This window comes from Lichenostomus cassidix, chromosome 14 (assembly GCF_008360975.1).
Source record: "Lichenostomus cassidix isolate B80296 chromosome 14, HeHo_3.0, whole genome shotgun sequence".
Lineage (NCBI taxonomy): Eukaryota > Metazoa > Chordata > Aves > Passeriformes > Meliphagidae > Lichenostomus > Lichenostomus cassidix.
In genome coordinates this window covers 13,847,478-13,872,500 of record NC_139495.1, presented here as the reverse complement: position 1 = coordinate 13,872,500, position 25,023 = coordinate 13,847,478, and the positions used below count along the sequence as shown (strand labels likewise).

At 43.3% G+C, this 25,023-nt stretch overlaps 1 protein-coding gene across 2 annotated transcripts in view; it reads left to right on the top strand.

The window, feature by feature from the left end:
- The window catches only part of ADCY9 (adenylate cyclase 9), an 81,270-nt gene that overhangs the window by 26,329 nt on the left and 29,918 nt on the right, over positions 1 to 25,023 (top strand). Inside the window, exons 2-3 of one of the 2 annotated variants that reach the window (XM_085075051.1) lie at positions 17,608 to 17,780; positions 23,066 to 23,170. In XM_085075051.1, coding sequence (XP_084931177.1) covers positions 17,608 to 17,780; positions 23,066 to 23,170 — 278 coding nt within the window. The remainder of the gene's footprint in view (positions 1 to 17,607; positions 17,781 to 23,065; positions 23,171 to 25,023) is intronic. The other variant, XM_085075052.1, reaches the window with a different exon arrangement.

Below are 25,023 nucleotides of genomic sequence, written 5' to 3'. Positions count from 1 at the left end.
AGCTGTTCCCAGATTTTTTTTTAATTCAATATGCTGCATATTTTTTGTTCATTATGTTAACTTGTATTGGAAGAGCTGTTGAGAATGTGAGAGCTAGGGACTTGTTAGATGATGAGAGAAAAATTAGTGTATTTGGCAGAAGTGAGGTGTTGGAGATAATTTGGGTTTGGAGTATCCAGGAGGTGGCTGAAGCTGCTGCTGGCAGAGGTGAAGCAGACTTTAAACTGCTCATCTCTTTTCCGAGCTCTCTCTTCCTGGAAAAGCTATTGATTCCCATTGCATTTCAACAACATTAGCACCTCACCGTATCAGTACTGCTGTCCTGCTTTAAATTTAAATGAGAGGGAGGGATAAAAATAACTCCTTTGGCATTTCACATGGGTACTTTTCAGCTGTAACCTTCATGCTTTGAGTCAGGTGAACCAGTTCACCTCTTGAGTCTTTCTCCTTCCAACAACTGGACCTGAAAACTGAATTTATCACTGTGAATTAGGAGGTCTTGCCCCACACAGGCATCTCACTGATGGTGCAGAAATGCAATCTCAATATATGTGGTCAATATTTCCCAAGGCCATGTGAGGTTACGGTGGAAATTCCTCAGAACAGAGCACGAATTTCTAATTTCTAAACTGCTTGTTGTTTCTGGAGAAATAGCAATAAGAATGTTGAAGGAAAAATGGTGAAATCTCAACTGAAAAAGTTACAGGAATTCAGATTTACCTGAAATATGAAAAAAATCACCTAATATGACCTTTCTTTGTGAAAATTAGGGCATGAAGTGGAGTTTTAAAGTCAAGTATGACAAAAACTTGGAAAGCTTCTTCCTGCCTATATATTCTTCTGCATCAGTGACAACCTAAACCAAACAGACACACAGCAGATCTTTGAGGCAAATCAAACTTTTTCTGTAGTTTTCTATGTGGCAGCCATTTGATTTCCATTTGATTTGGTCAAACAGTATGGTATAGGTTGTTGAGGGATCTCTGAGGGCTTCTTGTCCAAACTGGGGTGCAGAAGAGGTTCAAAGCTGGGTTTTAGGCATCTCCTCCACTCTAACTTGTCCTCACCGTCTTTTGTCCTGTTGCTGTGCTCCTCTGTGGTGACCCTGGCTCTTCTCCTGCCCTGTGTTAGGTAGTTGTAGTTTTATCCTCTCAAAGCTCCCAAAACCCAGCTCTGTTCTCACACATCAAGTGTTTCAGCCCCCTAATTGTCATGCTGGTTCTCCATGGTGTCACCCCAGTGCATCAGCTGCATCTCTGGGGAGCCCAAAACTGGAGATGTTTTTCCAGGTGTTGTTTCATGTGCTCACTGGGATGCTCCCAGTGCTGAGCACTGCAGTGCTGCCTCTGAAGGGCAGCCTGGTCTGTTGGTCTGACTGCTCCCAGCTTGTCATCATGTCCTGTCTCCCTCCAGTTTGGTACTGGCTGTGAGCTCAGTGGTGTGGTGACATAAAGTTGTCATCTTACTCAGACTGAGATCTGCAAACTGAGGAGCTCTCGCTCTTCATGGCAAGGAGCCAGAACAAACTTGTGTGCAACATTTGGTGACAAAAACGCCATCTGAGAGACCCTACTACTCCACCTCATCAGATTCAAGCAAACAGACCTTTCTAAAGCACAGCAGAATGAGGAGGAGGAAGTGCCAAACCCTGCTCTCAGACCTTGCCTTCAGGCTGAGACAGCCATGAGGAGAGAGGTTCGATTTCTCCACAACCACTGTGGCTCATCTATGTGGAAGCAAACACAGTGGGAGAGGCTGAGAGAGAAAATCAGCCTCCTTCCTGCACTGAGATTGCACTGAGGATTTTAGCTGTTTTGGGAAGACTTGGGCTCTTCTTTAGTATAGGTTTTGGTTCATCCCCTCTTTTTCAGGAAAAATATTTCAAAATTTAATTAAAAGATGAACTCAGTCTCTTCTCATTAGAAGGAAACAGAGGGAGTAAAAACAAACGGATATGGAGATGTGCAGATCCATCTGGTCACACACAAAAGTAGAGGGAAGGAGGGGGAAAAAGGAGCATCTTTTGTTTTCCAACCAGGGGATTCCTGTTGGAGGCCCAGCTTCGGGCACACCAGGGATGTGTCCATCAGCTGGGCACAGCCATGGCTACTCAAGGAGATATTGACCATCAAGAGGGTCCAGGAGCAGCACAGGCTTCACACAAAAGATCAGGTTCAGGCTTCAATGATCACAGCTATTATGGTTTTAGGATTTTGTTATATCTTTTACCCCCAGGCTTCTGTGCTTGCCTGGAAGAGAAAGTGCAGCTTCCCTGGATGTGTGCTCGATCCAGGTCCGGCAGAAAAGACAAATGCTTTGCTTGTGCTGTGGTGCTAATGGGAGAGCAGCCTTCAAATAATCAGTTTTCCTCTAAAGTAAACAACTTCTAGGCTTCTGACAGAAAAGATGAAAAGCACACCTCCTTTTAAAAACAGACCTTGCTCCTTAACATTGCGGCAGCTTTATAAATAAAAAAAAATAATAAAACTACTGTATAGGCTTCATATGAGAAATTCTTTCTAGGAAAGAATATAAGTTCCATATTCTGTATATTTTCTGTATTCTGCAAAGAGGACACCCAGCTGTTGTGTGGTACCTTGGGTAGATGGCTGTGACTTAGTGGAGCCCTCCAGTAACTATTAGAAAAGTATTTCCTTTCTCAGTTTTAAGTTTATACAGTTCTATTCCAGTTTCCCAAGCAAAGTCTTCCATGAAATTCCAGTGGCATGGATCAATGAAAAAGTAAAATGTCCTTTCTTGGACTAGTCAGCTAACTGGAAAAAATGACATTGAATTATGGGTTTAGCACAAAAAAATTTAGTTTAGATTGGATTTTGTGCTCTGCAGGAAGATAGTGCTCTTCATTTTGAAGTTTCATTTTTCTAAGAGCCATGAGTGGAGGTTTCCAGCCTAGGGAAGTGTCTCAGGTGGAGCAAAACCCCCCCACACTTGTGTTAGTAATGTATATTTGTCTGTTTATGTGTGTCATAATGTACTTACCATTCTGATTTTCCTGGTGTACCTGAGATACACTACGATGATGCTTTTTAAGGGAGAAAAATCTCTTTCTTATGATACCCACAGCACTAACATGTCTTCCTTTATATTAAAAATATTTTTCACCATATATTTCATATTGAAAAGAGCTAAAATTAAACAAGTTTAATAAAGCTTTTTAGATTTAATCATTTGGGAGGGTACTTCTTATTTTGACATCAGATTCATCTATCATTTGTGTATTGGTGGTTAAGGAAGGAGAGTGTGCAAGAGGAACAGGATGCTTGAAATGAAGTCAGAAATCCACTCAGGAGGGCAAAATGTCCATAAGGAGCAGAGATCTCACTGTACACAAAAGTGATGTGAAAACTTAGACTGGATTTGTGTGACTGAAGTTTTGATGTTGGTGACAGGGAATAGATGTCCTGACCAAGCTGTGAGCTTACCCATAAGTCATGCACTCTGTTTAAAACCATTCCATGATATCAGTGTCTTTAATTTTAGTTTCCTTGAGGGAAGACATTGCAAATCAAATGGTGATTTTAACACTGTAGTTTTTTTTCCTGCTTTTCCTCTGTGCACCTCTGAGGTGTGCAGCTGCCTTGCTGTGCTCGAGATAAGCTGTTGCTTCTAAAGCAGCAAGAGCTCATACTGGTTAGCTCAGGGTCATACTGAAAAATGTCAAAAGTTGGTTATAAAATCCACCCTTTACATAAAGTAGTTTACACAAGTGTGAGGGTAACAAAAAGCGTATTCTGTTTCTCATTCAAACAAGTTGTCTCAAATACTTTTGAAAAAAAGAATTGCTTGTTATCTGATTAAAAACCCCACACTTTTTAAGATGAGTAAGCTAAAACCACTGTGATTCATCGTGTTTCTCAGAAGCCTTGATCCCTAACCTCAGGGAAAGAGTAATCCCACAAAATACTTCATTCTTCATTGAGGAATTTTGTTTTTGAATGCTTAAATCTTCAAATAAGCCATGAAAGACTTCATTAGGAGAGAGATTCTGTAGAAGTACAAAGGAATTGGGCCATGCAGTTGTCTCTTCCAATTCTAACAGAGTTGTGGCAGCAAATGGCAGCAGTAGCAGAGAAGCAAATACAGAGGTTAGGGAAATACAGAGGTTAGCCTTCGTTGAATTTCTTTCAGTTTTACTAAGTATAGCCAAGAGCCTTTTTCTTTAGGGTTTGATGGAGAAGGGGGCATTTCCTTTGTTTCTGTGCTTTCCCTTGGCTTTAGTCTTTAGGTTGTGTTTCAAAGCTTTTTTCTTCAGGCTGCAATTAAATAGGTTGTTTTCACAACAATCTTCTTCTGGAGACCTGTAATCTTTACTTTCCCCAGTGTCTTTTACACCTCAAAGTCACTACAAATAACTCCACATCTGAATGAGAAGGGATGTAAGTTACACATGGACAGCAAAAAGCCCCAAAAGTCAAGCTGGGGGAACTGATCCCTAATTTCCTTGGATCCCACAGATCCTGTTAATACCCAGTCCTTGTAGGGCTGCTCTCTTGCTGTGTGCTGTAACTCCCTTTGCAGAGGCTGGAAAGAGAGACCAGACCTTGCTGATGATCTCATGGTTTAATACTCAGCTTGAACTTCCAGGTGGAGGATGATGCAGGAATTTTTCTTGGACCAAAGGAAGTTTGCATAACACAAACTTTCTGTCAGTAAACCTGGTATCATTTAACCATAGAGTAAGCTTCCCTAAGAATAACCTTTTCCCCATTTCTTTCCAAGATGGGAGGTATTTGGCATATCACGAAACTACTGTCTCTTACGTGAGTTTATCAACAGATTACGCAGGGTGGTTCTCAATCTCACATGCAAGCACAACAGAAACATTATTTATATTGTATTTGTGTAGATAGGAGATGCCTCTTCCTAAGAGCTGGGAGATGGCTGAGTCAGTTCTCCAGCAAGATTAACTGGAGGAGATAGTGGGCCACTCTTTGGGTTTGGTTTTTTGAGAGGAGATGAGTTTCCACAGTGAACTATCTATTTATACCAGCTCAGAGCCCACTGATTTTTCACCCTGGTTGTTTTTGCATTCCAGACACATTCCTGTACTCCCCAGTAATAACTTTTAGCCCGAGGGTTTGAAATGTAATCAGCTAGTTATTAGCACAAAGTCTGAGAATGTTTTTGCAAAGGGTGAAGAAATCAAATCTGGGCCATGGGCTGATGGAGGAGCTGGTTGTTGGGGGCTTACTCTGCTATGAAATAGGCTGCCAGGGCTGGTCCAAATGCAGAGAATAATAATAGATGATTTATAGAATATTCAAACCTTGGAAAAACAGAAATGCTGATTTTACCCATGTCTGTTTTATGTCACTTAAAAGACTTCTACTTGTTTGTCATGTGGTGCTGGTATCTCCTTTGTTCTTGAAAGTATTGAGCATCAGCACTGGGCAACGACTTGCTGCTTGGAGCGTAGAGATGGACTCATTTCAAAAAAGCCAATGGAACGTTTCAGTGGATGTGCATTTGGAGAATGTTTCTTTAACTGCATGTTATTTAATGTCATTCCCACCGGATAGATTTAGTGACATGACGTAATGATGATCAGGCAAATCTGTTGGGTAGCAAGTGACAAATCTGCATATCTGTTTCACTGGGTGTTCATTTGGATACATTAAAGAATTCACTACATATCTTATGTACTTTGTGGGCATGAATCATGTTATATTCTATCATGTTATATTATTTGGTGAAGTACACGTTGCTAAACTGGACAGTGATGCAGCATTTGAAGTAAGTGCACAGGACCACAGGTTTACCTGTGGTCACCACACATGGTTTAAAAGGCTTGGCACAAGATACTTGTGTTGGCTCCGATGACTTCTGACCAAGGTGTTTTGCTTCTCTGTGCTGGGAGCTTTGAGGAATGGGCTGAAAATCCTCAACAGCTACTTGTGTGACAGAGAATTTGTGTTTTGTCCTTTTAATTTTGAAGGGGTTGCCATCACCCTTTTTGCCCATCATGTTGTTTTCCAGAAATAAGAGTTGCAGTGAGCTCCGTTGGACAGTGATGGAATGGTAGAGAGCAGCAGAAGATGTCCTAGAAGATCAAGGCTAGGTTGGACCTGGTCTAGGGGAAGATGTCCCCGCTCATGGCAGGAGGGTGTTGGAGCTAGATGGTTTTTAAGGTGTGTTCCAACCCAAACCATTCCGCAATTCTGTGATTCTTTGCTGTGGTGCTTCCTGACTCCTCGGAGTATGGGTGCTTCAGCGCACTTAGAGGCCACAGCCTGACAATCACAAGCTGGAAACCTCTGGAAGTTGACTCAGCTGTTGGACAAGACTCTTCCAGTGAAGAGCTGACTGTGTCTTTCCCATCACCCTGCCTAGCCAAGAGCACAGAGTCCTCACAGGGTGACAGATGGTATCTTGCAACCGGCAGGAGCACCATGGCGTTGTAGCAACACATGATCCATCTCCAGGGTGGGGTTAGTGCTGTCTGGGTAAGAGAGATCGGTGTTGCAGATCCAACCTGGAGTCTGAAACCGTGGCTGCCGTGCAAAGAGGAAGGGACAGTTCAAATGTGTCGTGTCAGTACTAGAGGTTGCCTCAGTATTGTAGACTGAGGAAATGGAAGGAATTTCAGAAACGTTTTGACTGTGTGAATAAACAGTTCTGGTGATATTTCCTTTTTAACCTTTTTTTTGGACCTTCAAATGTTTTTTATTTTGGGGAGGGATTGTTTGTTTATATATTTTACGTAAGGAGGGGAATAAACTGAAAAGCTGATCCTCTGCTTGAGGGAGACACAACACACAGTAACGGTTCTGAAAAGAACATTGACTTTCAGATTAATCTTATTTTGAGCTAGAAACACTGCAAACACTCAGTGGCTGAAGTTTGCCAGTTAAAATACAGCTGTATAGTGATACATAGGTGCTGGCTGCTCTTGGGAGTTTCTTCTTCACCACCTCACCAGTGTTTATACCACTGCGAGATATTGTTATTCTGAAGTGCCTCCTGCAGCAGTTTTATTTGCATTAGCTTTATTTTTCAGTACTGAATTAGTAACCATTTAAAACTGTCAACCACATGTAAACAAGCGGTGCGCAAGTTATGAATAACAACTTACCTGGAATTACAACTGCCTGTTTGGATTGCACAAGGCCCGGCGCTGGGGGAGTTGTGAAATGACTGAATTCGCTACTGCAACATCATTTCTGTTTGTCTGGCTTCTTGTAGCCCATTTGAATAAATACCCTGGTGCTCACATGATTCCTGCAGCCGGCGGTCCTGGGGGGGATTGCTGGCTTCCCAAGTGTTGGAATATGCTGGCTTGGCTCCAGCCTATGTGATGAGCAACAGTTTTTGCAGGCTCTGTGGAAGCACTGCTTGCTCACTGTGGAACTCGTCAGGTCTGACCAAAGAGCTTGGAAGGGGGAAAAAGTACCATTATTAACTGATTTAATAATGTATTTAACAAGCGTTTGATCTAAACATTAACTCTTCAAACTGTGCTGGTAGGCTCTGATGACAGGTGGGAAAATGATGATCATAGAATTGTTGAATGGTTTGAGTTGGAAGGGGCCTTAAAGTCCATCTTGTTCCAGCCCCTGCCATGGGCAGGGACACCTTCCACTATCCCAGGCTGCTCCAAGCCCTGTCCAGCCTGGCCTCAGACACTTGCAGGGATCCAGAGGCAGCCACAGCTTCTCTGGGCAACCTGTGCCAGGGCCTCCCCACCCTCATAGGGAAGTATTCCTTCCCAATATCGCATCCAACCCTGCCCTCAGGCAGTCTGAAGTCATCCCCCCTTGTCCTATCCCTCCAGGCCATTGTAAATTGTCTCTCTCCATCTTTCTTGTAGGCCCCTTCAGGTCTTGGAAGGCCACAATTAGGTCACCCCAAAGATTCTCTTCTCCAGGCAGAACAATCCCAATTCCCTCAGCCTTTCCTCCCAGCAGAGCTGCTCCATCCCTCTGATCATCTTGGTGACCCCCTCTGGTCTCACTCCAACAGGTCCACATCCTTCCTGTGCTGGAGATGATCTTTGTCTTTACTTTGAACACTGATACAGAGACATAACTTAAAAAACCCCATGATATCTTATATTTTATGCAGGAATTATCTAAGATATGCAGATTTACTTATTTCAATTTGATCCCTTAAGGGCAAATCTTTTATGTTCTCTGAGTATGACTTAGGCTAATCAAGCTAATGAATTGTTGTTCAAGGTAACAACATGGAACGTACTTGTGTTCCCCATGCAGAGCCCACCAGCTTTGCACATGGTTTATAATTTATTTGATTTTTACTTCCCTGCGAGTCCCTGGAGCACGAGGGCACTGCCAGCCTGTGGGATTGCCCTGGTCCAGATAAAACGCTGATCTAGCGTGTCACATCCAGCTACCTGCATTATGCAAGAGGGAAAGAATTTGCCTGATTGTAGCCCTGTCAACACAAAGAGATTGCAGCAGTTTAACAAAACAGGCTTCTAAAGTCTTGTTTAAATTGGGTCTGGATTCTATTAAAAAGTGTTGGTCCAGAGAGCCACAATAGCTCACTCGGTTACCATGGGCCGAGCAGGCTCCAGTTGCATCAGACTATTGTTTTTTATTGGAATCTGCTCTTCCATCCTGCACGTTTGTTATCCATCAATTCTACAATATCAATCAAAAAGATAGGTGGCATCCTCTGGTCCCAAGTGGAATTTTCCGGGGTGGGATTTCTAATAAATTTCTAACTGCTTTCACTCTGGCCTCGCCTTTTTAGTTTAAAATTAATAGACTCCCATTCTTGAGACCCTGGAGCTAAGAAAACTTGTGCCTGGAGCCTCTCTTTGACTTCTTTTTAATTCTACCTGTGTGTAGCAGAGGCTGGTGCAGCCATCCATAGTTCCTGAGGTATGCCAGCCACTATGTGGGAAGAAAATGTAGTATAGATGATGTCTTTCTGGAATGTTTGTGGTTTTGTATAATCGTCCTGTCTAGAGCAGAGGAATTTTTGTTGAGAAATCCTTATCTATCCATAGATCTCTGGTTTATAATGCTGCTGTTTAAATAGAGTGTTTGAAGTCCTTGCCTTGGAGATATCTCCTGTGCTGTTTTCAGATCGCTGTTTCCCTCCCACAGCAGTTTTAAGTTGGAAATGCTTTTTTGTTTATAATAAAAGGAAGTTTTGGAAGTATGTTCTGCATGTCCCCAAAGGATTGCTGCACTCTTTGAGTGATGTGGAGCGTCAGAACTTCCCCCGTGTGCAAATTCACCAGGGAAGCATAGGCAGAGCTTGTCCAGAAGCTTGGATTGAAGGGGCTATTCCCAAAGGCTTGCTCTGTCATCCTGCTGACTTCCATGCTGTTGCCATGCAGCAGGAATTTCATGTATGGACAGGGATGTATGGAATGGGTATGTATTACAGAGGAGCTCCAGGGGCTGATGTTTTGTACTCTGTGTTTGGCCCTGTGTTTGGTACTCTGGAGGTGTTGGGGTTAGTTTTGGCCTTGGTTGTTTGGTTTTGGACTCTGAGGTACCTTTGAAGGGGGAGAAAAACCTTCATACTGACATTTGCATCCTGAACAAGAAACTGCAAGAAAGACTCACTTAAATATCTTTAAAAGACTTTACAGCATTGTGACCTTATAATTTTTCCTAAAGAACAGAGTCCTGAGCCTGCCAAACCAGGCACATCGTATGTCTAAAGTGTGTTTACATCTGCTTTACATCACTGCAGCCACACCCACAGGCTGGACCTGTCATCCCACAGTTCGCAGTTTGCAGTGGGTGCAGCAGGGAGCTGGACAGTGCTGGAACGTGGCTGTACTGGGGCTGAGGCTCTCAGTTTCCATCCCTGCTCCTTCCTTCTGCTCTTCCACCTCTGCAGTTTCTTCAGCACTGGCACCTCATTCCCAATCCAGCAGTGAAGTGAGCTATGTATTCTAAATGGGCTGTTTTCTTTATTAGATTAAATTTCTAATAACTTGTTCTTTTTATTTTCAGAAAAGGTATTCTGTAGGAGGAATATCATAATTTTTGAAGTATTTGGAACCCCTGCAAGCACCATGCTCCTGTGTGCTTGGGTCACTGGTGCTTTGGCACCTGCATTGTTCAAATATTTCAGTTTCTCTTATCATGCTTATTCCTTTCCAGGTGTTAAAATTAACAAAGAGAACAAGGGGATGGTCAATAAATGTGAAAAATAATGTCAATAAAATAACAGCAGATGCCTTTTCAGGCGTGTGCTTGCATCATGGAATTTGTTTTCATGACCAAGACTGCAGGAGAGTTTACAGGAGGGTTGAGCAGTGTCAGTAAAAGCCAGACAGTATCTTTACCAGTTAATCCCCAATATCCTAGAGCTGGAATTAGAGCCTCTTTTTTGCTTTAAATGTAGAAACATCATATATCTCTTAGGTTTTATGGGGAACCCTTAGGATAGAGAGTATCTCTTCTCTGCAGCATGTTAGTAAATTTGCTGGACTTCAAGCTTCCCTTGCGGACTATGCTGTTGCCCCTGGCAAGACTGCAAAATCCCAGGCTTACCTTTCCTTAAACCTGCTTTTCTCTGCTATTAAAGTGGCAAGCTGTGAGCTGGGTTGAGGTGAAAAAATGAGTTAAAAGCTCAGAGTCATTGCAGAGAAGAGGCTCATGTGCTGTTCACTCTCAGGCCGTGGTCAGAGGCACTTGGGCACCAGCAGAGCTGGTTGAGCTGAACATAAATAAGGGCAGTCGTAAAGCCCAGGGTAGGGATCAGTCTCACTTTTCAGCCTGTCTTTCATCTGCCAGGAGAGTTTAAAAATACATATGTAAATATATTCTTGAGCCAGCAGTGGCAACTGGACCAGTGTGTTTGATCTCCATGTCTGTGCTGGGTTTGCTGAGGCCTTTTTCTTCCCCATGGTTTTTCTTTGGCTGGATTATTTTATAACCTAGGTGAGAAGGGGATAAAAGAGACTGGAGGAGGATGGACTTCCTTTCCAGCCTGCAACTTCCTTTCTGCAGTTTAGCTATAAATGTAAATTGTGGGTTTGAGTCCAGGGTTCCTCACTTAAAACTGGCAGATGTTGAATACCAAAATTACACATGTGTTGTTGATGAGCATTTTCCAAACCCACTGTTGTCTGTTAGATGATCAAAAGATCAAAGATAAGTATTTTGCTAAACAAAGGAGGCATAAGGAAAACAGCGGTTTTCTATAATACAGAAGATGCCTCTGGTTTCTCTGGCTCTTTGCAGTTCTTCCTTGGAGATTATGAGGATAGGTTTGGGGTTTTTTGAGTTTCTTTTGTCTTTCCAGTCTATAAAGTTCTGTTTCTTATTATCATTGTTTCTGCTTTCCAGAGACCTAAGATAGCGAGCTGGCTCAGAAATTTTCTTTCTCATTTTAGCCACAGGAAATGTTGCTCCATACATTCAAAGTGCTTTTCCAGGTAGGCTTGTTTGGAATCCAGGTGTTTTGGGTTATGTGCTTTTGTTTGCAGTGAGCTGGAAGTGGTTTGTGTGGGTTAGAGGGTGGGACTTGTTTCATTGCTTTGCAGGATTTTTTGTAAGGTCATCCCGTGTCCTTTTGTGCAGTCCTGCAGTGTGAGCAACACAAAGCCTGTTGGTATAAAAGACAGTGGTGTGATTCTGGCTTCCAGCTTTGTTGCTGAAATATCTGGAGATAAAAAGCTGGAATTCATGTGTAATTCTTAGGAGTATTTTTAGGGCTTTAAAAAAAAAACAAAACCCCCATGAATTTTTTCATGTCTTTCTATACAGTCTTCATGAGAGCAGTTGGATGCATTGTGTCTGCCTTTCCTGGTGCTTCCTCCACTGTTTTTCAAGAATGGATATGGTGATGTGGGGGTCTTTAGGGTGAACTTGATGATATTGAAGTGTTCAGTGAACTGCCCTGTCAGATGTCACACACCATACATTGTGCAGAAGGTGTAAGAATTGGTAAGCATTTTATGGGGTTATAAGAATTAACATAGAAGTCTTCATTAATTGTGTGTGAAGAAATCTGCTGCCTTTGGCTGGCAGATCCCAGGTTGCTTTAAGGATGAGGAGGACAAGAGGTAGGGGAAGGACAAGGCTCCTGTGGTTCTCTGGAGTGACAGGCAATAGATTGTTTATTGTAGTGTAAAATCCCAGTTCCCAATTCAGGAGATGAGAGTGTTGTGGTGGAAAGCAGGAGGAGGTTTGTGTTGAACTCCTTGTGCAAAGTGGCTCTAATAAAGTGAGAAAACAGTCCCCATAAATACAGATTTGGCAACTGTTGAACCTTAGGAATGAGGGAGAATATTTGCTACTGCAAATCATATTTAGATGCAGCAGCAGCTTGGACCCAAAAGATACTAAAGCTGCTGGACTGATGGTATATGCTGTATTATTATTTCTTGCATGAATATCAGGTTAGTGCCTGAAAAATCATTTGAGCTTTGACAAAGGAAAAAAAACCCAAACAAAAAACACAGAAAAGTGAGATGCCAAAAAAAGACTGCAATTAGAAGTAAATACATTGGTGGTAATTTTTTAATTATTATTTGCCTGGCATGTTACATTCCAGAAATCACAGTTAATAATTTATTTTGCAGAGCAAGTCAGAGTGTAATGAAATTAGGCAGCAGCACCTTTTATTGTGTGAGGAAACCACCATAGGTCTGTGGTTTTTTTTTCTCAGGCAGTGCCTGAATAGCAGTATTTTCACCCCCAGGGTTTTGGTAAAGTGCAAAGATGTCTTTAAAAGACGTGGAGAAAACTTTTTGTTGTCTTTCTAAAAAGGGAAAGCAAAGAGTTGATGGATTGCAGAGAAGGACAACCCAGAAATGAGTTACCCATCAGCTCAGGAAGGAGCTCAAACCAGCCCTGACCTGCAAAGCTCTGGTTGTGACCTTGATGGTTACTTGTATCAGAGGTATATGAAATGAGATGTTAATTGATGAGTTAACACTGTTCATCCCTGGGCATGGCAGCAGGTGATTAAAGCACTTCTTAGCTGGGAAGTAACTCTTGTGGGAGTGACAGGCGCTGGGGTCTCACCGTGACAGTTTCCATGCAAATTCCAGTTTTGTGAGGTAAGATACTGCAGAGGTAACAGGTTGTGAAAATAGAGGTCAGTTAGTTCTGTAAATTTATAGTTAATTATTTGGGAAGCGATATGATTAAATGGTTAAAGCATGGAGACTGCAAGGGAAGTGAAGGGAAGTTAATCAGTGAAGGAGCAGCATTAATATAAAGCTATTTGGTAAAAGGGGTTGTAGTCAATACAATTTGATTTTTTTTACATCAATATAAGGAATACTGCTGTCTCCCAGCACACAGGGCTGTGCACTGGCAAGCACTTAATCAGAAGAGGAGGCTCACCTGTTAAAGTGCACATGCTGCAGCTAATAGGGTGAAGTGATCCATGGTGGGAGGAGCAGGGATATATAAGAAAAGTGGGATTATATTTTGATTAAATGAATCAGTAAGGCTATGACTGAAATATTGCCATTGTTTTTTTGGTGTCTGTTAAAATCAGTGCTGAGGGTTTAAAAGCATTTGAATTTCTTTACATGGCGACAAGAGAAGCATAAAAATGTTTGCCAGAGAGAAAGAAATGTCTCTCTCTGCAATCAGCAGAGGGGTAAAAAGTTTCAGTTCCACACAGGTGAAGCATCAAAAATTGAAAATTGAATATTTTGTCAAAGAATTCCTTATCAGTATTTATGTTAATCCTTCATCTCTTGTAGGAGAAGACATCCTGTCTTTAACAGATGCACAGAGGGATGTCCTCTCCTAATGTAAAAATCGGATTAGATTGGAATAGCATCAACTTTTGACCTGAAGCTGTGAGAATAAATGAGCTGAAAGGAAGGAATAAATGACTGAATTAAAGACATGAAGGATCAGAACGCCTTTCCTCTCCCTTTCGCTGTTCCTTCCCAGCAAGTAACTTCCCACAAATGACCTGAGGTGGTTTTCCTCTGCAGGCACAGCCAGGAGTGATGGAGTCACTCCAGGTGCTCATCCCAATATCCCTGGGGAAGAGCAGCAGGGAGCTCCAGCCTCTCCCTGTGCTCCTGAATTTCCCTGTGCTCTGCAGCCACCAGCTTTTCTCACGCCACCAGAACCTGGGGGAAGCCTGGGCTGTTTACACATGGCGTTATTTATAATAACTCTTGTTTATTTTTGTGTATACAGAAAATAATTTGTGTGTGAGCACATGCATATGATTTTTTGTTGTTGTTAGGACTGTTTTTTAGTGGTTGGGGTGGTTTTCTCTTTTTATAAGCTCAGAGAAATGCCACGGATCAAAGAAAGGCAATTTGAAGAAAGGAGCCAAGTACAGAAACTCACTAATCCTTCTAAAATTCCTCAGGAGTAGGACTAAGAAACCCACAGTCATTCTATGAAGATCTCATCTGTTATTATTTTGTCAAAAATACACTTCACAAACACTGTCATGTCAATATTCAAAGTAGATGAATTCAAGCAATGAGTGTTTTGGCTCAGTGTGCAGGAGCTGTTATTCTTTATAATGCAGACCTTCAAACCTTGGAGAACAGTGAAGGGAATGGTTTGTGTTCCTCAGAGAAACACAACAGAGCTCATTTTTTCCCAGGGCAGAAAATACTGCTGTGTTAAGTTGGTTTATTGGGGTTGTTGTAGCCTGTTTGCTGTCTTCGCTTCCAAAAGCCACCTCTGGAAAATGCAGAATTGCAGGTTAAAGCTTGCCAGAGGACAGATTTGCTATCAGGCACTTTGAGGTTGTGCTTCAGCATTTATTTTGGACAAATTTCGGGGAAGGAAGTGAGTACAAGATTGATCTTGGCATTTATAAATAGCACTACAAGCACCTCATATCACTTTCTTCATTGCCATGTCTTGAGTTACTTCGTTGCGCAGCAACAGACACCAAAAATGGCATTTTCACATAAAATAGCAGCTCCTCTGTTTCTTCCTTTCTTATTGTCATGTTACTTAATTGGTTTAAACATGCTGGTGTGGAAGTTTTTCACTCCCTACACTGCTTGTGTGGAAAATGACAGTGTTGATTGTGCTAATTCCCTGGAGATGTCAAAGGAGGAAGAACGTTGTTCTCAAATAGTGCATTTTAGTTGCACCAGTACGGTTCTACTCAATTAATGACCCTTTTTTGTACTGAAATATTTCAAACTCGGCGTAGGAGGTGCTTTGTGAAGTGTCACAGAGTTCCAAGGAATACTGAAACAAATTGAGTTTTCCCATCATAAGGATTTAATAACAAACAAAGTATTAGCTAGGCCATGTTGGTAAAGTTCTTTAAAGGTGAAAGGTTTTTATACCTCTTCATTTTCCAAAACGTCCCAAAAGTAACCTTTTTTCCTTCTGTGCTCTGCTGTTGGCTCCATACAAAACATGGGCAGGATATTGGCTTTTCTCTGTCCCCATTCGAATTATGCCTTTCGAGTAAGGCTGCTTATGCAGGGATGTGGTGGAGCTGGGGGGCACAAGGAGGGGATAAAGAGATTTTTAGACTCCTTGGTGCCAACAACCAAGCATTTTAGTTACCTTTAAAGCCTGGGAGACAAAGTGGGTGCTGTTGATGTGGCCATGGGTGGGTGGGTTTGCCAGGGATGGAGAGGACAAGGTGGGGAGTGGGGTCAAGAAGCTGATGTTTCGGGCTGGGGGCAAAGCTGGATTCTGCTTTCCAAAACCCATTTTCAATGTCTGGTGTGCCTTTTCCCTTTTTCCTCGGCATGGAGCTCAAACTGGAGATAAATTTACTGCATGCAACAAGATTGACAAAATAATTTTGCTGCACAGCACAGTAAGATGTAAAAAGGGTCGTTTTGAAAATACAATAAACAAAGAAAATATGTTTGCTTAAGAAAAAAAAAGTGGGAGGAATAATAGGAGCAGGGAAATAATCCTGTTGCTTTAAGGTAGCTTTTAGAAATAGGAGTAGTCAGTTAATGCTCCAGCCTTTACCACAGTAAACATATAATTGTGAGCTGATTGTGGTGAATTCCTCAAACGACATCCCCCATCAGCAGAAGTTTGAAGGAGAGAGCCCGACATCTGGAAGCCAGCAGCAGTCAGGATTTTATTAAGCAGCACTGCCAAATAAAATCTGAGCACTACTATAAATGATATAAAAATAAAGATTGGCTATGGCGTAACAGCTCCGAGATGGCAGCGAGTGCGCCTGAGTTTGGAGCTCTGTGTGAGAGCAGCAGAGCTTTCCCAGCAGCTTGGGAGCCTGAGGGTGACATGGTGGCTACGGATGTGGCTTTCTGTGGTGCTTGTCGTGTTCAGGAGCTGAAGCTCCGAGTGGAATAAACAGAGAAACTGCAAAATTGCTCTTAGTGTGCCTGACTTGTTTTTATTGGAAAGGTTTCGGCCGAGTACAGTCTGTGTTGTGTATTCCAGACCTAAACCAAGGTTTGTAGAATATGATTTTGTGTCCGTGAAGGAGGTTATGAGAGAGTGACCTTATCACAGGGAGCAGGAGCTTGCCTCTTCCACGGGCTGCAACTTGACACATTTATTTGCAGCATTCAGCCTGTGGCTGGAGCCAACTCAATAGGTCGATGGCTGTGTCTGTCGTGTCTGGCTGCACTGGGAGCCAAGTGTCAGGGGCAGGGAGGGGATGCAGAGTTGACCCAGATGGGACCCAGCAGCCATCCCAGGAGGCTGGGGCAGGGAAGGTTTGGGGCAGCATCTGCCAGCAATGCAGGCTCTGGCACCACAAGAAAACAAGCGCTTTGCCCTTCTGCACACTGTTGCCCTCCACACTTTTTGGGGGACATTGGTGGCCCTCCGTGCTGAGCATGACATTGCCTCTCCAGTGGCAATCAAATGAACTCCTGTGAATTCAGAAATCAGTGATTAACAGCTCCTTCTCAGGCTTTGTGTCTAGAAATAACCCAGAATACCACAGCGCAAAGTTCAAGGAAGTAAAAGAAGTGATACGTTAAATGAAATTCCGATGTTTCATTTTTTGAACAGGTTTTTGATACAGCTCAGCTTGCTTGATACAACCTGCTATTTACCAGCCTGGCCTTTAATATTGGATCTGCTTTCCAATTATGCTTCAATTCATACCCCAGTTGCAGAGGGCGTGTGTGGGTGTACGTGCGAGAGAGGGAGATTGATTTTGTTCTTTAAAAATGTGAAGTCTGCACTAACTATGAAAACCCATCAGAATTTCTAGCACTTAAATGCCATTTCCTTTCTCAGTGTGCTACCAGCACTAAGTAATGTTCACGACATCTCTCTGGCAAATGAAGGAGTACATGCTGTTTTTTTAGAAGTAGAATATTAATACAAATATCAGTGGAAATCAGGCTGCAGATCCTTTCCTGACATAAAGAGTTAATGTGAAAGCTCAAATTACGACTTAGAAGCAAATATATAAGGTCTTAGCTGTGTTTTTCAGAAGTACATGAGTGAAAATGGAATAAAGAGAGTACATGTTGCTGTGTGTCCGAGTTGCCTTTTGTGTCTGGAGCAGCAGATTTGGGTAACCCTATTTGTCACCACTTTATATAGAACATCTTCATATTGCTGGTCATTTTCCCCAGACACTGTCTTTTTTGTGTGCTGTTTTTCTGAGCTTTGGTAGTCACTGTGTCTGAGAAGCCCAAAGGAATGTACTCTCTGACTTCCTGCAGTTCTGACTGTTCATTTCTACTTGCTGCAGGTTTAAAGACCTATCTGATCTCAGGTCAGAAGGTGAAGGAGCCCCACTGCAGCTGTTCCCAAGCGTTGCTTCCTGGCTTGGAGTCCTCAGACGGAGCCAGGACACCAGGAACGTCGTCAGCCGAGAGCTCCAGCGACCTGACCAAGACAAGCAAACAGGTGGAAAAACCCAAGGTGAGTTCTCCTCTCAAACCCCAGCAGCACAGGCTCAAATCAGCAAACCAGAGATGGGGAAACCTTACAGGCTTGTTTATGCACTGCTTTACATATTTACATATGGATGTGTATATACATAGAGTGACAAAACAGAGTTTGAGGGAGGAAAAAATTTACCAATTCAAATGTCTCGCTCCCCAATTGACAAAAAATCTCTAAAATAAGGTGAGCACTTTTTAAAGGAGGTTTCGAATAAATATTTCTGCTTATATTTCAGGACTGAGAGATCAGTTATGCTTTTTCAATGGTCTTCATTTAATGGTGAGGGGGGAAGAGTATGATTTATTTAGCTACTATGACTTCTGTGATTTTCTGCTTTTGCTGCTTCTGCTATTCCTCTGTCATGAAGGTCATGTACCTGTGGCCTTTTCATGAGTATTTGACAGACATCCCTGCAAAAGATAATTGACCTGTTTTTGTGGTGGGAGAAAATGCTCTGGTGGGCTGCGAGATTGGTTTATCTGCTTGCTCTAGAAACCTATATCTGGAGCTGAGGGCAATGATTTGTATGGAGTCAGCTTGGAGGAATGATGACACTTTGTTATGTTCACACCTCTCACAAGATCTCTTGACAAGGAAATCTGTGAAACAATGTGTATTGCTTCAGAGCTTTGCTGTTACTCTCCATCTTCCAGCTCAGAACAGATTTCCCAAACAACAGATGTGTATTCTCTCTTTTCATTTGTGACTAAGAATTCCTTATCCTGGGCTGCCTGAAGTGGGAACAAATGTCAGAGACAGGGGTGATCATCTGCAGGTTGCTGTCCTTACACTACAGTGTGGTTAGTCCTGACTGGATCTCTTCAACACAGGTTTGAGACTCAGCTGACGGAGTTGATGTGGGGATAATTTTCATCCTACTTAATTTTTGCTGCTTGTACATTTGTTTTCTGGATTAGGAGAGCATGAGTAGGGCACCTTTACCCTGCCTCTGCTCCCAGTTTTAAGATTTGAAGTAAAATCACTGAATTACAAGTGAGATCAGCTGGAAAGCTGGCCCAAAGAGATGGTCCAAAGCCAAGTGAGTTCCTTAGAGAGCCAGCCAGGCCTGTTTAACTACAGAAGGGAGCTGTAGCCATCTTTATCCCTCCCCAGAATATGCACTGACTGTGGTATGGCAGCATCCAAGTTGCTGGTGATATGTTTCTCTTCCTTCTCCTGTGTAAAAAAGAATATATTTGGCATCCTGCTGGCACCAGCTTTCCAGCTCCCTCTTGCCTTTCAGCGAAGGCACCAGCAAATAAAGCAGGAAAATACATCTTAGAGCTGGGGGGAGCTGTAGAAATAAACCTGTGAGTGCTGCCCAGGGTGTGGTCATGCAGAGGTCCAGGTGTGGCAGTGACAGAAGCACCTTCATTTCAAGTAGTGAGGGAAGAAGAATATGCCAGGTGGAGCAGGATTGCTGAGCTGCCTGTCTGGAGCAGAAGGGAGAGAGGAGGGATGAAGCAAAGCAGTGAAGCTGTGGCTGCTGTTCTGAGAGACAGTGAGGATGCCTTGGGAATGTCAGACAGCAGAGGAGGCTGTGGCTGATCACTGAAACTGCAGTGAAGTACAGCACTGACCCACCTGCAGCTGGGGTTTGATGACTTCGTTATGTACAAACTTGGGGTGGTACCTTTTAGAATGATCCAGGTGCAAAATAAAGTCTGTGGTTAAGGATCAGGTCTGTTACATGGGGTGATTTGCCATGCAGAGGGGCAGTACAGCTGCACCGCTCTTCCTGAGCAGCTGGGGTGTGATGTGGAACATGCTGCTGCCCCACCATGCTTTGTTTGCTGCCTAGACCCTGATTTTCTGCTTTGGGACTGTTGCTGTGGGTTAATTGCTGTTTAGAATATCTTGAGTTGGAAGGGACTCATGAGGATCACCAAAGTCCAGCTCCTGGTCCTTGAAATGTTTAACTGCTGAGTGAAAGTCTGTAGAGCGCACAAGTACCAGCGTGGCTGTGAGGGAGGGAAGGAGAAGCTGAAAGAAGCTGCTCTGAAGAGCATCTCGGACGAGTGCCAGCTCAGTTTCAGCTGCCTTGGATACCCTGTTGTGCTACAGCTACTGCAGAATTCGTGTCTAGAGGTGCCTGGTTTTGCTCATCACCCTCAGCACTGCAGCTCTGGCCAGGGATTTCCTCTCAGCTCTGTGAAATCATGAGCCTGCCTTGCCCTAGGGCTCTGATGCTGCAGTGAATTCTGGATGAGCCCAAACCCAGGTGTCCCTGTGGTCTCACAAGCATCCGTGTGGTGGATGCTACAAGCTGTGTTGGAGTGAGGACCACAGAGCTGTTGTGTGAGTGCTGAGCACTGGCTTAAAAACGTCTTCTGTGACTGTAGTGGCAGCACAGGAGTGAGGAGCATCCCTGCCTCTCCCAGCACAGCCAGGTACAGGTATTCCTGACTCCAAGCTCTTGAGGGTGGTATGCACCACCTTCTCTCTGCTGGGGATAGTCTCAGAATGAAGGAGTGGTTTGTGTTGGAAGGGACCTTAAAGTTCATCTTGTTCCACCCTTGCCATGGGGAGGACACTTTCCACAAGCCCCATCCAAGCTAGCCTTGGACACTGCCAGAGATCCAGCGGCAGCCACAGCTTTTCTGGGCACCCTGTGCCAGTGTTTCACCACTCCCATTGTAAAAAATTTCTTCCTGATACCTAATCTAAATTGCCCCTCTTCTGCTTTAAATATATATGTGTATTAAAAAATCCCCACAAGGTACGACTGCAGTTTGATCACAGATCATGCACAATTTTTGAAAAGGAGTGGGTTTCTTTTTTGCAGCTTTTGGGTTTTTCGTGAGGGTTTTTTTTAAAGCCTGAAGCTTGCTGGTAGGGTCTGGAGATAATAATTTGCAAAAGAATCATGACTTACGTGCCGACTGTTTTAAATACAAAGCTGCAAACGGTGTCAGTGTAGGAGGAGATGACTCCAGCTCTGCAAGAGAGACTTAAGTAGGAGAGGCAAAATTACAGGCAAGTTGAAATATTTTTGTTTTAAAGGGAATAAGTGGCCATATTGGATGCAAAGGATGACTTTCACATTTTGGGCTTGAGCAAGAGGACAAGATCTGTAAAGGAAAGTCAGGGGGAGAATGCAACAGTAATTGATCCATGAAAGGAATTGTATTTCCTCCTCTGGTGTATCTGTAGTTCATTTAACTCCAAACCCTGTTGCAGTATGAATGTCAATAAAATGTGTTTACATTAATAAAATGGTGAACATAGAGGGTAAAAACTCTGAGTAAATCTATAATAGCAGGTGGTTTTTTGAATGAAAACACTCTACCCTGCCTAAGTGGTTTTGGTATCAGTTTATCTTCTCTATCATCTTTTATGACATGCCTCACTTGACAGGGAATCATAAGCTGTTGTAAAAATGTTTTAATGATTGCTTGGTATGAAAACAGAAAGTCCTTTGCTTGTCTTGGTGTTTGCTGGAAGTGCATTAATGTTTTATTCATGGCACTGAGGTCACAGCACACAGAGCCTGTGAATGTCTGCAATAGAGAAGGAAGTTAATGATGTTGACTTGAACGTATGGGGAAAGTCAGAGGAACTTCTGCCTCTTCTCAAAGGTCGGGCTGCTTTTCTGACCCCTTTGTCTTCTGGCTTAACCCTGGGAGCCAAATGTTTGAGATGGTCTTGCTGATTTATTAGCAGGATCAAACAAGGAGTGTTCTCTTCATTTTTTGTTAGAGGTGTTGGGTGTTTGTCACCATTACCTGACTTTTGCCATGGATAAATCTAAATCTAACTCCCAGAGGGTTAATTAGTAAGGCTTTTTAGACCACTGCCAATTTCGTTTTTCGGCCATCTAATAATGCCTTCCACCAAGTGGCCAAGACATTTGTGATAATTAGTCAGAGATTATTTTTAAACAAAACCATTTGAGAACCAGCTCCATAGTTCGTTCAGCTGTGCTGGTATTTGGTCAGACTGCACAGGTTCAGAACTGGATGTAAGTTGCTTATGTGATGCCAAGTTTGGTAACTCAGACTAATTTCAGTGCTCAGCCTGGACTGTGCCCCTGAGGAGCAGCAGATACGATGGTCTGCTAGCTGCTGAGAAGGCTCAAGGTCCTTCATGAAAGCCTTTGAGAGGCATTGCTGAGTGGTTAGATGTCAGAAAGAGAGTGGACTGGGAGAAACATCTGAAAATTAAATATGCTTAGTGTTTTCAGGTGTGACATCAAAGGGGGGAAAGGAGCATTAGGTGAAAAGTTAGTTCTGAAAAAACATTAACACGCTGGTCTCTGAAATGGAGAGTGAACCTGAAGACAAAAGTTATGGGTTTGGACTAGAGAGACTTGGACATGTCCAGAACAAACAGATAAAATTAACATGGGATATTGAGTTTGGGACAAAAGGTTCAAGCTCTTGCTGGAAAACTTACTGTGATATTTAGTAGCAGACTCTGGCGAGCCTGGTAACAGTGAACATCTCCAGAGCAGAGGAGTTGCCAAGAGGGCTCAGACACAGGGTCCCTCTGAGAGGATCCTGCCTGAGCACTGCCAGCACTGGAGAAGGGAGTGAAGAACTTGGAAGATACAATTCCAGGGTAATTCCCCTAAAGAAGATCACATTTTATCTGGAAGGAATTAGCTTGTTTCAAAGGCTCAAGTGCAACATTTTCGGTTGCTTCCAAAATGCACAACCTGGACCCAGTACAAATCCTGATGGTTTTCCTTTCCTTGTTCCCTGTGACATTTGCTGGGTGTTTGTCTCCAGTGATAGCCGGAGCTCCCCATCCCTGTCTTAGGGCTTTGTGTGAAAAAGTATTTCCCTTTATTCATTTCAGATTTGTTGCTTTCCATTTCCCTGGACTGTTCATAATGCATCATAGTGTTTCATGCTTTCTCTGGATTTTGCTGCATTTTGTGCTAAGTCTTCTCTCTTATTGGCATTCAGATCCCTTTGCAGGCAGGTTTTACACAGGAAGATTGCACTTCTCCTACTAAAGAGTGTTTTATTCCTCTTGGGGAGGTCCTTTGCCTGTGCACAGCAATTACAGTCTATCTGTGATCTTACACTAGTGAAGCTTTCCTGGATTAGATTTAGCTTCAGCAAACAGCAAATCTGTGATTTAATTTTGAAATGGTGCATTCTGTTCCAGGCAAATTTTGCTCCCTGCCTCCCATTCTGTAGCTTTGTTTATCTTTGAACCGTGCTGCAAGTATACAAGTGGACCGAATTACAAATTGCATCATACTGCAAGGACACCAGAACATTCCTGGCTAAAATTCTTTTGTCTCATTGCAGCCTTGCCCTTCATGTAGTACCACCCTTGCTCCCCACTGCGATGTCAGCATAGACGAAGGAGCTATCCAAAATGGTTGTCAGGATGAGCATAAAAACAGTACAAAGGTAATTGAAGTATTTCTCCCTTCCCTTTTTTCCCTTATTGCTCTGCTTCCCTCAGCTTTCTCATTTTTGCACCACTATTCCTTTATTCAAGCTCCTAAGCAGCAGAACTGATTTTGATTTTGATTCTTGAGTTGTGTTTGAAAATTTAGTTGAGTCCCCCTGCTCCGATTTTCAAAATTTTTAGTGATTTTATGGACTCAGCTTGATCCTGAGAAGGACCTGAAGTTTGGACTCTTTAAACTATGCTGATGCTACCCAAAGAGGGAGGTACAACAAGATCTACCAGCTCTCCATCCTCACCCCAGTGGGCTGTGCCACCTCACCACAAGTTATATGTCTTGCCAACGTCTCCTGCATCACCACTCTAAGACGAGGTCGTTCCTGTTCACGCACGAACTTCACAGCTTTAAGTCAGCTTGCATCCTTTCCTGACCGACAGAAACAGCCTCTTACATATTCCTCGTGCTGCTGCCACGCTTGCTTTCCCTGCCTGTTGCTTAGATATTCTCACTGAAGCCACCTACTTCCTCTGCCACGCCAGACGCTGCCTGTTTGTCTTCTTGTTCGTGACCTTCGCAGCCTCTCTGCTCTGCCTGTCGCCTCTCGCTCCTCCCTGAATGTTAAGCTAAATGCAGACTGGGGACCAGTGCTCATTACCTGGTTGTTATATATTCAAATAAATTCAATATTTTCCCTCCTTAGGGAGAATCACTTCATAAACACGCTCTGAGACAGTGATCTGGTTCTTCATGTGTGTCTTAGAATCCTTCTCACCTACAAAGCTGACTGAAAAACTTGCCAGCACTTTTGCCATTACATTAATCTGTGTTTGTCCCTCTCAGTCTGTACTTGACCTGTTGTCTCATGCTTAAATTGTAAGCTCAGAAGCAGGGCCTGCCTTACTGGGCTGTAGCAGTTCTGTGCCAGAGTTCCAGGAAACAGCCTAAGAATAAAATAATGATCCCTTGAGCCCTGAGGGAGGTGCCAGCAGGGACTTGTCTCAAACCAGCTTGAGATCTCTTAAGACAGAGAACATGGTGGGAGATCTGCCTGGGCTGCCAAGATGGTGGGCAGGAGATGCTTCTTCCCCAGGTGGCGTCTGCCCACGACAAGGGATCTCCAGGGACCGACGCACAGGAATTGTCCTTAGGTACCAACTGCCTGGTTTAAGTAGCTTCCTACTGCAGCTGCATTGGCTTCATGTGTGTGAATCAGCAGCTCATCTGACCCTTCGTGGAGGAGGTTTGTACAGAGCTGAGGAAGAGGTCTGTAATTCCAGTGGAGACCAAATCGCTCATCCTTCTTGGGTTTGGTTCGGTTATTGCTCAGCCAAAAATGGGAGCTGTTTGTGGCTGTCAGTCAGTCTGGGATTCCTGTTTAACTGAGAGCTTAAAGAACGGCCACATGAACAAAGTTGCTGTGGTATTTGATTCCCAAGACTTCCTTGCAGCCTCAGCTCTCTTGGGAAGAAGAGCCATAAGCTCTTCATCTCTGTTCCCTTCCCATACCACGTGCTGCACTCATGTCTCCTGTCCTTAAGGAATGTTAATGATGTTTAATCATATCCTTGGACAACCTCTGGAGCTTTCTTGTCTCTTGATGAGGGGAAACTCCACACCAAGCCTCTGAGTTCTCACAGAAAGCCTACAGCCTGTTGCCTTCAGAAGCCACAGTAACGTTGGAGATAACAACATTTAATAAATAGGGATTTTCTCCTACACAAACAGTTTCATACTCTAATCCCTGCCTGTTAAGATTAACAGAGTGGAGACAGCACAGGGAAACCTTGAGCTGACTGAAGGGAAGAATTTTCTTGGGGATTTGAGCCTTTGCCAAGGAGCTAAAGAGAAAGT